The following is a 12,038-nucleotide window of genomic DNA, read 5'->3' as shown; positions in this document are numbered from 1 at the left end:
AAAATGAACGTAAAACAAATATGTACAAACACATAAACAAACGACAACCACTGAATATACAGGCTCCTGACTTGGGACAGGCACATACATAAATACTGTGGCGGGGTTAAACATGTTAGCGGGATCCCAACCCTCCCCCTAACCTGGGACAGTGGTATACTAGTAACAGTACAACATAAGAACGAACTATAAAAATCAGTTGAAAAAGGCTTAACTCATCAGATGGACAAAATATAAGTGGACGTGGCCGGGTACTTATACATCTCGACACAAAGAGACAAGAATAAGTTGAAGGGCGAACAAGATGCATGGCAACAACCATGACAACTGTGCTGTCAAATTAGTTCTTGAGTAGTGTGTTTCTCGGAAATTTGGTTGTCAACACCGTCGATTGATTGTAACTGTCACAAAAGGCGTAAATAACACAATAACTATGAATTATTTTGATACATTTTAATGTGCAAACAACATAGCATATGACATAACTGTGCTCTATAAATGTAAAACTATGTACACATGTAACAACATAACTTATATCACAGTTGAACTAGCACATGTACATTCGATGGCAAGTGGGTTACCATAGTAACGTCTTTTAAATTGAGCATTCAACCCTTGTTTAATAATCTAATACTGATCTGGTTGTAGCTGTCGCATGTGACCACACAGTAGGCGTGGCCAAGACCGGAAATGGCTATCACAATACTACAAATCACAAAGATGTCGTAAAACGTTAGCGTAATAAATATAATAGTTATAGCACACACTTTGCTAAAAGAACATTTTGATTAACGGACCTTGACCAAACCCAATGTTCTAAATGTAACAAGTTGATAAAATTGAAACAACATAAAACATACAATATTGTACAATAAAACCAAGAACATGAACAAAAGTAAAATAATACTATTAGCTAATAAAAACAAAATAAAATGAATAAAAAACCATAAATACTAAATATAAGACTTGTAGTAGATCTTTCTTCATTTAAAATTTTAAAATCCTGGAGAAGCTACATTGTGTATTGTTTGCTACATTTGTTTTAGTTTTTGCACTGTTGGTGATACATGTAGTTTTATTATTTTTTTTAGGCATTGATTGTATTGAACTTCTCCTACTTAATTGGTGTTTAGACATTGCAAACTAGTGGCAGTTTTGTGAAACATTTATTCAACGAATAAAGTTATCTAATAAAAATACAAGCACTATGTTTGATAAAAAAAAAAAATTCCAAAAGCAAATTGAACATGACAAACATATAAATGAAAAAAAACTGATGAAAGACAGAATGAGAAATGCAAATTAAATTTGCAGAAATGAAACATGCTAAAATGTGATCACAAATTTTCAATACACATCTTCTTGAGCTTTCAGCATTGGACAAACCCTTACTGTTCTCCACAAATTAATGATTTTCTGTAATAATCACACACACCAAAGATCAATCTGGAAACCGCTTCCTTATGACGGATGATTCTTTCTTGGAAATGTCATTGAAATATCGAAATTTGAAACAAAACGAAAATTAAAAGAACGCTTCAGTCCTTTTATGAAAACATAAATAATTTGATCTTTGTAGTGGCGTTTCTTGTGAAAGTCAATTTGTTGGTGCCTAATTTAAAACTACTTAGCAAATGGGCATCTGAAACACTGGTCCAACTTTGGGATCCATTGGGAAACCTTTGCGCATGCCCATACAATATTGTGAATCGGTTTTGAGACTGTTGTCCTTGACCGAGATATCATGCTCCAATGTAGCCTTTGTCTTCATCAAACGAGCCAAGCTAAGCTCTGATGCCTTTAGACGTTCCTTCAATATCCTGACAGAGTCACGGATTTCATTCACTTCTCTCTGTAATCTGTAATATATAACATTGACTGACAATTATTATAATGTTCTATAATGTTTTTACGAGGTTGAAAACAGTGGATGATTTACATGCTAATTCAATAATATCGACAGATAATAGTGAAAACCTTATACCTGTTTCAGTTGCTACCTATGCTTGTAATAATTACAACAGTGCTAAACTTTATACAATATGCATATATTAGTGTTACATATGTACACCATTTTTGCACGAATGTCAGCTTATGTACATAATACCTGCACTAGTGTAATATGTGACCACACTGTGTATTTTCAGCAGCCATCTTGCTGAAAATCTATAAAGGTCATGTGACATTCCCATGAGGTGAAATCATGATAAAAATTTTGGTGATCCCAAATATGTTTTACTTTATGCATAATCACGTAACTCTATGAGAGATTGGATAACATAAAAACAAACATACTCGGAACTTCAGTGTTCCTTTTTACTGAAGCTAATGCAGATTTTCCTGATGTTACAATAAGTCAAAATAAGATAGTGTTCTACTTACGATTTCATTACTGGATCATTACACAGTTCAACATTGATTCTCCTTGTTCTCTCATCCAATCGTGTCTGTGCTACCTTCATTGGCATTTCTTTGTCTTGGATGGCCTTCCTCAACAAGTTAATGTTGTTCTCCATATCAAAGATTTCTTGCATAGTCTGAAAGTTTCAAGTGGCATACTTTAATTTCTTCAGTAAATGTATACACATGTTTAAATATCAAAGTGGTTGTTTTGAAAGTAAATATCACGAAAATTTAATAAGAAAAATAACGAAATTTTACAATTTGTTTAAAATGTCAAAGAAGGTATAGTTAATCCTAGGCTACAAATTTCTGATTGAAGGCCCCTTCTATGAACAAATGTATGACGTTTATGCTTATGGTCATTGTTGCAGTTTTGGTTTCAAATACTAGTATTTTCATCTTGATTATCTTCGATAAAACAGAGACAAGAATCATGGAAATCTAATGTAAGTAATTGATTTGTTCTTAAATAAGAAGATTTTATTCTGACCTACATCTATTCAAAACACTTGTTTATACCAAATTAAATAGGATATAAGCGGCGTGTATCTCGTCTGCTATATTGAATATTTTTTTGTATTGTCTTATAATTTTGATGCAATATTATTAACAAATAATGAAAGATTTTTTATGGCAAAACTTACTCTCTGCAAATGAGACTGTAGCTTGTTCCTAGTATCGGTGGTTTCACGGATTCTGGTGTTGAAAGAGTTGTTGACACTGTTGAAGTGGTTCCACATTTCATTGGCGCATGCTCTCAGACAACTATCGATTTCACCACGAAGACGTTCAGAAGCAGCTCTTTCCCTTTGAGAACGAGCAATGTTTTCCTGTGTGAACCTAGCCCATGAATCTGGGATAGTGATTCTAAAATTAAAATCAACAGAAAATGATTGCCTTGCATTTTTGTTAAATATAGAACATATTTTTTCTCTGAAGTCAAAAAAATCTTCCAATCATTATCGTAGAAATTGGTATTTATTCTTTCTTTTTAGTTATGTTTCCGTGCACCCGTCACGGTAAAGTTATAACAGATAATGTTGTTCATCTATAAATTTTGTAATTCCTTAGAATTGCAATTTGACAGCTTCATCAATCAGGTTACAGGCCACTGAATGTTAACTTACCAAGGATGATACTATATGCATTTTTTTTAATAAGATATAATAGTAAGAGATGTGAGGATAAAGACAATAGGACAGCTAGCTACACAACCCCAAAATATAAAGAGATCAGCATACGATCCTCAAGTATATACTTGCAAGACTCTACAACTTTGTCACACAAAACTATATGATATGTCATTTCCAGTGCTAAATTTACGTCATTTCCTGAAAAAATATATAGAAACTTACGTGTTGTCAATGCTCTCGATACCTGGGTGATATCCAATACCGGCAGATTTGTTTCTCAATTGTTGCATTCTGTCGTCAAGACCTTGTGCATGATGTTTGTCTTTAGCATCAATTTCCAATGTATGCTGAGCAGCTCTATCCATCCTGAAGTAGAAAATTGAACCGTGTATACGGATGAAATTATCCAATTCAAATATTGAAAGACGTATGTTTGTGCATATGATACGACAAAATTTAGCAAAAATCTTACGTTTTGAGAGAAATTTTCCCTAATGGGCCCCAGTCAAACACTTAATGGTAGAAGAACATTCGACAACATTGCCAAATGGAAAACAAGACAATTAACGGAATATGACCGAGACAACTACATGGGCACAGGACGTTTGCGCTTTTTTACCTGTAAAACGATAGGACATTTGCGCTTCAAATATTATCGAAATTTGCGCTTTAATCTTGATTCACCTGTATTAATTTGACCGGACATTTGCGCTTTTTACCTATAGTCGTCTATTTGTAATTTTAATGAGAAGTAATCATTACGTTAATAAATTTAATTGTTATTTGTCATTAGTACGACAAATGGTCCAGAATCCTTCCATGCCCACTATAATGAACAGTTCTACTCGACTAATCCTGCTATATATTTTTTTTTTATCTTTTTGAAGAATATCATTGAACAACAGTCGGTGAATTACATTAAGATTCGTTACATTGATGAATAGGCACCCCGGTCTAGAATTGAGAAAAAGAAACTTTATTATTTATTTGAAATGTGGGCGAAATACCAATCAGAACAGATAACAAGAGCTAAATTTGTTCACTCCTTGTGCTTCAGTTATCAAGCCAAACTGACCTGTGATGACTACACGTGTTTTTATGTCTTTATAATGTTAACTTTTAGCTGTATATAAACTTTAAAACATATATCAATGTGCTATGAAATGTGCTATGAAACGATTTTTAAACTTTTAATCATAAGGAAAAATATAACTTTAACTCTTTAAGGTCAAACCTGCCGGTCCCTAGCCCAGATAAAAGGGGAGGATAGTCATAAAAATCAAATATTGCAAAAGCGCAAATGTCCTATGTAAAAAGCGCAAATGTCCTTTTTTAGAAAGCGCAAATGTCCTATGATTTGAAGCGCAAGTGTCCAAAATAAAAAGCGCAAATGTTCTATGAAAAAGCGCAAACGTCCTGCGCCGAACTACATAACAAGTATGAAGCCACTCATCAGATATGTGTACTTTAGGTTTATTCACATGTTATAAACGGTGAAAAGTTCCAGGTGCATCTTTGTCCAAGTTTTGATCAGCTACTTTGATAATCCTTAACGGTAGTCGTGTAGACCGTAAATGGGTGATATCATTGAATTTATATATTTATAAATTGCAAAAAAATTATCAACAATTTAGCTAGTTTTAAGTTTAAAATAGTCCTGTCCCACTGTAAAAATTAGAGGCAACAGTAGTTTACCGATGTTCAAAATTTCATTCATCCATCTATCAAGGAGACACGAGTCAAAGTGAACAAAAATCAAGAGATAGGAAGCCCAGTGCATCATAACAGTTGAGCTTCAGTCACTTAGATTAGTTTTGGGTTCAAAAAGTTTATTAAACTGTAGAATTATTGTTACTTTCTTTCCCAAAATGTACTTTGTTTTGCAGAAATACTTACTAGAATTTAGGCAAAAAATTATGTTCGATTTATAATAAAATTGAGAATGGAAATGGGGAGTGTGCCAAAGAGACAACAACCCGACCATAGAATAAAACAACAGCAGAAGATCACCAACTATCTTCAGTGTTTTGACAACATTCGCTAACTATCTTTTTCTGATAAGATATTTTTATGAACTTACTTGAGTTGAACGTGAGCTTTGTCTAGAACCTTCTTCATCCTAGCTTGACATCTCTTGATTATATCAACTTCCTGAAATAACATATTTATATACATTGAACACTTTTGATAAACAACACTATCGGATCAATAGGCTGACATATGAAAGCCCAAACACTGTTATCATTAAGTTAATGAATATGTGTTAAGGTTTGCAAAGCATGTTTCATTGTAATTGCAAGGTTCGGATACAATTTGTAAACAGGTCTTAAAAATCAACCAATTGACAAATTGCTGTTCCGTTTTTTGATGTTGATTGATTTTGGTTAATATCCTTCACATAATGTCCTTTATAAGAAAATAGTTATTCAAATTGAAGAATAAAGTTAAACGTTGCCATAGTTTAGTTTTATTTCAAAATATAAAATGTTTGTAACATGGTACTAAAATATAGATAAATATTTACTTAAGACATTTTGTGTCTTCAAATATATGAAGTTGTACGATAAGTACCTTGATGAGTGATTTTTCTACATCATCGTGGACTAGATCAATTCCCTGTCTCTTCTCACGATGCATCAAACATTCTTCAGCAATATGTAAAGGATTGGCAGTGTCTCCCAATGCTTTCTCCAAAGTCCTTCTGTATTCCTAAATAACATCAAAAATAAGCTTAGTAAACAAAATCTAATTATTTCAATTAATGTTTGTATGTAGTTTTGATTGTTCAAATATCAATTTGATATATTTTTTTAACTTTGAAACACTTTAAATATAAATTTTATGTCGATAGTTTGATCGCACGTATCATTTTTAGTTATTTTCAGTATTACTTTTTGAAAAACAAAAAAATACAGTTTTAATTAAGATATTTAGGAAAAAAATCTACATAAAACTTCAGCATGAATTATATAAATAGAGATATAGAGATTTATCAACCAAACTGTATACTATTTGAAATATTTTAATTATCACTTTTAATTTACATTTTCATTATAACAAAAATGTACTCGTCAATAGTTGAATTTAAAAAAAAAATTAAGTTATCTCCCTTGGAATATAACCGCCATGTCTGTGTGACATAAACATAAGCTAGCTTCTTTTGGTTCGATGTTAAGATATATGTTAACAAGGAACATGCAAAAGTAGTTCAATATATTTCTACAATTCTTTGGCTCAAATTGCATTTTTGTTAGAATTTAATATACAAGACTAACTAACTTTCTATTGAAATCGAAAAACAAAAGTAAACCGTCTATCCAAATATCGTTTCCAATTTCACATGTTGAGTCTTTTGGCGAGACCTTTTCTTTTTCCAAGACAGATACTTTTGTTTTTCCATCCTAACTATTGTATATTACAGATCTACTTCTAAAGTTTTCACAGATACAGTTATCCGAAAGTACAGTATTTCAAATATCGAAAGCAAGCAAGAATCAATGCATATCTGTTATCTCAATAAGCCATGCAACCAGATATTGGCATATTAACGATGATATCTTACATGTTATATTTGAACCATTCCTTATGAAAATGAAATGAAATAAAATTCCAATTTTGGGACTTTTGATCATCTCGCAATATTTTATCATTAGATCTAGTCATTTTATATAACACTAATAATGTCATTCTGGGAATGTTAATCAATTTAGAGACTAATTAGAAGTATGCCGATTGGTTCCTCAAATCCATAAAACAAGAAATAAAAGCGAAACAGATGTTAAAGTTGTTTCATTTATTCAAAAGTATCTCTTTTTAAAATGTGATTGGTATATTTCTCATAGGTAAAATGAGGCTATTAGAGTACCACTAAACGAAACACTTTTCATCGATTGGTTGACCCATGTTAAGACATATAACACAGACGAATTCCATTTCCAAACAAGTATGCAAGCTTGTTGTAATTAAATTTGTCCGTTGTTGATTTTTGTTTTAATTTACCTTCAGATTCTCAATTTCAGTTGCCATGGCATTAACCTCGTTGTTAAGTTCACTTTTCCAGAAAGCAATGTCGTAAACTCGCTCGCCTAGGAATATATAAAGTTTCATACAGACAGGGATAGAGTTGAACAGAAGAAAATTCCATAGGCTGTCTGTATAATAGGAAAAGACATAAGAAATAGACGGGGAGGGCATTTCTACAGAAGAAGGTAAGGGTATTAGCTAAAAATTGGTTGATGTTACTTAATTTAAAGACATCGATAATAAATGATACAATCAGGAGATCTGAATTTGTTCATTGATAATTTAGGAATTTCTATTCTTATGTCTTCCTCCTAATAGTTATATTCGAACCACTATGAAGATAGCTAACAAATGGACTTTCATAAAAATAAACTTGATGTAAATGAAATACCTCTTTATTCTGAAGTAACTTTCTGTAGTTATATATACTAAAATTAAAACATTAGGTTTTTTATATCCTTTTATAGGCTTGTGTTGAATTCATTTTATCTGAAATTATACCAGTTGTGGTTTTGCCAGATTGAAATTTTAATATTACAATTTCGTTTGTTGAATTTTTCAAAGGAACATTTGAATAAGAAGATGCCTTGTGATTGTCAATGAGACAACTATCCACCAGAGACATATGTCTAAACTAGTTTATTTACAATTAACATAAAAATTATACATCAAGATTATTTAACATGACAGTCCATGAATGTAGTAAAACGGCATGCATAGAAGAAATGTGTTGTATGATACCTCCAAATTAACCATTTCTTGCTCCATAAGATTAATTTCAGTATTGAGTTCGGCCTTCAAATAAGCAATATCGGCCACTCGTTCCCCTGTAGCGAACATATTAAAAAATTAAGATGATAAAAGTTGGTGTATACTTTTATAAGGGTAATATCTAATTCAAACGATGTCAAAAAAGATGTGAACGGCTGAACGTTTGAATGAACTTTTAGGCACCTGTTTTTCAAAGCATGTTTTGCATTAGAAAATATTTTCATTTGAGCAATTGTATAAGTTTGTTTTTTTGCAAGCTCAATGTAATGCTGGTACAAAGACTATAGATGCGATATTTGTTCTGTATGTTAATTGGATGATAAAGTAAATACCAATATAAAAGTGATTCAAATTTCATAATACAATTATCTTGCATTCACATCTGAAAAAAGTAATCACCACTCTTTGAGGTGAATAGTTTGATTTTGGAAGAGGAAATATATTATGGACACTGCATAAAACAGATTGATACTTACAACACGAAAATAGTTGGTTTAAAAAAAAAATACTGCAGAAATGTGAAATAAGATATGCGAGATATTAAATATGTAAAAACTACATGAAAGAAATGAAAAAAACCTCGTTTAAGTATATTTTTGTAACGAAGTAATGATAATTTTACTCAGAATTTATTTAGTTGTTCTACGGTATATTTGTTTTACTTGTTTACTTGTTGAATTTATTTTCCAAAAACTATAATTGAATGGTTTTTTTTTATACATTTTAAATCAATCATCGACAAAATGATACGACTATAGTTTCTGCTTCTATTCATTAGAAATCAATACTAAACAAACATGCTTTATCCCGCCACATTCTTTATGTGCCTGTTCAAAGTCAGGAGCCTATAGTTCAGTGGTATTCGTTCATGTTTGTCATACATGTATTTGTTTTCGTAAATTGTTTTGTTACAAATTAGACCGTTAGTTTTTCTCCTCTGAATTGTTTGCGTTTTTCATTTAGTTACCTTTTATGGTGGACAATACAGAATGGGTTTTCTTTTTGTTGAAAGCCGTTCGTTGGTCTATTATTGCTTATGTCCAGTTTATTTAAACTCAGATGAATAGTTGACATTGTCAATTATACCATCTCTACTTAATTTTATATTAATAGAACCTGGAAATTATGTAATATTGCTGCTTTTCTTACCGAGTTTCTTTGTGATATCATTTTGCCTGTTGCGTGTTCTTGCATCAGTTTCCTTCACTGCTCTCCAAGCATCAGCCCTCAGTCTCTCGGCAAAAGACCTTTCCTTTTCGGAGAGTGAATAGTTCATGCTGTTTGAGTGACCCCAGTCCTGGGTTGTATACCGTGAATAGACTGCATTTCTGTGGTGTAAATTATATTGTGTACATGACATAGTCATTATATATCAAAAACAGTGTTAATTGAAATAAAGTATGATTACATATATCGTTTGGTTTGTTAGGGTCTTTTTTTAAACAATTTGTGTAAGTCATTTGGTTTTATAAAGGATTCTTATGTGCTTAGTAGAAAGCTTTTGACAATATTTTCACAATTTCCAAATTTTTATTGTAAATTTTCTGTTTATAGAATATGTAACTTTGTTGACGTGCTTTATTAATAATGTTATTGTAAATATAATGATATCAAATAATGCGCATGGTTTCTTAAATCAAAGTTGCAACTCCCTCAGTAAAAGATGATCTGAATTCTGTGCCACACCTATTTGTTCCAATTGTTCAGTTAAAACACTGTTAGTTTGGAAACTCTAAACTTTTTTTGGTATTTGTCTTCAAAACTTTTTGCCTTGAATTATCGCCTATCAACACAATTCGTCCAAACTGAAAACAGTGTGAATGTGTCTATACAAGACATTCATATATACCTTGCTGGGTTATAATAAGATCTTGCATGACCAAGATCCATAGATCTTCCAGTAAATCCTAGATGACGTGAAATAGTTTTATCTGTGACATATGGAAGAATTTTTGACATCTCACCACCACCTCCGGACATAGGTGTGACACTGCGTGTCCTAAGAATCGCCGGGTTATCGTAGTACGCTAACCTGCAAATTAAAAAAAAAATGACATGAAATTGCAATAACTGCATAGTGTATGTTAATATGTTTACTAAAATCGTTGTTAACTTAAAGATATTAAGTATATAAAATGATAGGTAAAAGAAAAGGATAAATGAAGACGTTTGACTGACAGATAAATGTTTAGTTTAGTTTATTAGAGAAAACTCAGCCGCAGAAGACTGCGTAACAGGAGCATATTTATATACACAATATTAATTACAACATAGTTCATTATACAAACAGAATACATTTTTAAATTATACATCTTCAGAAATAAGTTTGTGTTTATTACAGTTTTAAATTAAACAAGCATCTTTTCTACCTTTTGAATAAAAATTGACAGCTTAGACAGCACATTACTATTACTATATTTAAGCATGCCAAGTACTTTTTTTTCATTTGGATATTTTAAATAATATGGAGGTATGAACTTCCCCCTTAAATCCTTAACTTCACAGTTGGTACATTTACATATATAGTGGTATACATCTCCAAGACCAGCTTTACAGAGTGGACAAATCCTATCATTTCGTGGTACATTTCTCCATCTTCCTGTTTCGATGGGAAACTTTGTATTACATACCCTTAATTTACATATGTTTACTCTATGCCCCCGTCTTAATTTTAACAGATATGTTTCCAAGCAAAACTCTTCTTTAAAGTGTAGATAAAACTCCCCCCTTGATGAATTGTTTATATCTGAGAACCATTTTTGAATAAACTGGTCCTGGAGACGCTGCCTTACATTAATTTTAATATAATTATAATCAACTTGCTCCGGAAAATTATATAGTTCACAAAAGCCACAATCATTGAACACAGATTTTACATAGTTAAACCACTTAAAGTTACTACCTTCATGCTCATGCATGTACCAAAGTAACTTATAAAGTTTACCCGATAGTTTTTTATCATTTGTTGCTAGCTTGTGCCAAAAACATACCATTTTTAACTTGATCTGCAGTTCAAGTGGAAATCTTCCAAGTTCCCCATATACCATAAAATTTGGCGTAGATGATCGCACACCCAAACTGCGCTTACAAAACTGTAGATGTAACTTTCCAGTATTATTTTTATTTTCAAACCCCCATATTTCCGAGGAATAGGTCAAAATAGGAACCACCAACGCATCAAATACTTTTAGTTGTAGATCAATCGGAAGTGAGATATTTTGTATCTTCTTGTAAAGAGCATAAAGTGCTTTTTGAGCTTGGTCTACCAATTTTTTACGAGCTTGAAAGAAATTTCCGTTGTAATTAAACAGCAGACCAAGATAAACATATGAATCTTTAATTTCAATAATTTCATTACATAGTTTAAAAGTAACATTCTTATTATACTTTCTCTTTGAAAAAATTACAATCTTTGTTTTTGTAACATTAACAGTGAGTTTCCACTCAAAACAATATTGCTCAAAAACATCCAGAGCTTTTTGTAACCCTTCTGCCGACTCCGCAAAAATAATTGTGTCATCAGCGTACAGAAGAATAAATAACTTGATGTACAAATCAAGATTCTCTGTAAATCTTCCATTAATAAATTTTAGACCATCCACAGCGTTTTCATCCAGATATTCCTCCAAGTCATTAAGATATAAGGCAAAGAGAAAAGGTGACATTTTTTCTCCCTGTCTTACACCTACCTCACACGGGAAAAAATCT

At 31.7% G+C, this 12,038-nt stretch overlaps 1 protein-coding gene across 9 annotated transcripts in view; it reads right to left on the bottom strand.

Moving 5' to 3' along the window:
* Positions 1-438: 438 nt before the first annotated feature.
* The window catches only part of LOC139481642 (tektin-3-like), a 28,641-nt gene continuing 17,041 nt past the window's right edge, over positions 439-12,038 (bottom strand). For 5 of the 9 annotated variants that reach the window (XM_071265081.1, XM_071265088.1, XM_071265079.1 and 2 more), the window contains 9 exons: positions 10,180-10,362; positions 9,480-9,658; positions 7,536-7,621; positions 6,108-6,245; positions 5,617-5,687; positions 3,759-3,902; positions 3,048-3,270; positions 2,383-2,537; positions 439-1,859 (listed from right to left, as the gene is read on the bottom strand). In XM_071265081.1, coding sequence (XP_071121182.1) covers positions 1,628-1,859; positions 2,383-2,537; positions 3,048-3,270; positions 3,759-3,902; positions 5,617-5,687; positions 6,108-6,245; positions 7,536-7,621; positions 9,480-9,658; positions 10,180-10,362 — 1,411 coding nt within the window. In that variant the 3' untranslated portion in view covers positions 439-1,627. Of the gene's footprint in view, positions 1,860-2,382; positions 2,538-3,047; positions 3,271-3,758; positions 3,903-5,616; positions 5,688-6,107; positions 6,246-7,535; positions 7,622-8,300; positions 8,387-9,479; positions 9,659-10,179; positions 10,363-12,038 lie in introns of all 9 variants that reach the window. The other 4 variants (XM_071265085.1, XM_071265086.1, XM_071265087.1 and 1 more) reach the window with 1 other exon arrangement.

The sequence above is a fragment of the Mytilus edulis genome, chromosome 7 (assembly GCF_963676685.1).
Source record: "Mytilus edulis chromosome 7, xbMytEdul2.2, whole genome shotgun sequence".
Lineage (NCBI taxonomy): Eukaryota > Metazoa > Mollusca > Bivalvia > Mytilida > Mytilidae > Mytilus > Mytilus edulis.
The sequence above is the reverse complement of the archived record's forward strand: the minus strand, read 5'-3'. Positions and strand labels throughout refer to the sequence as shown.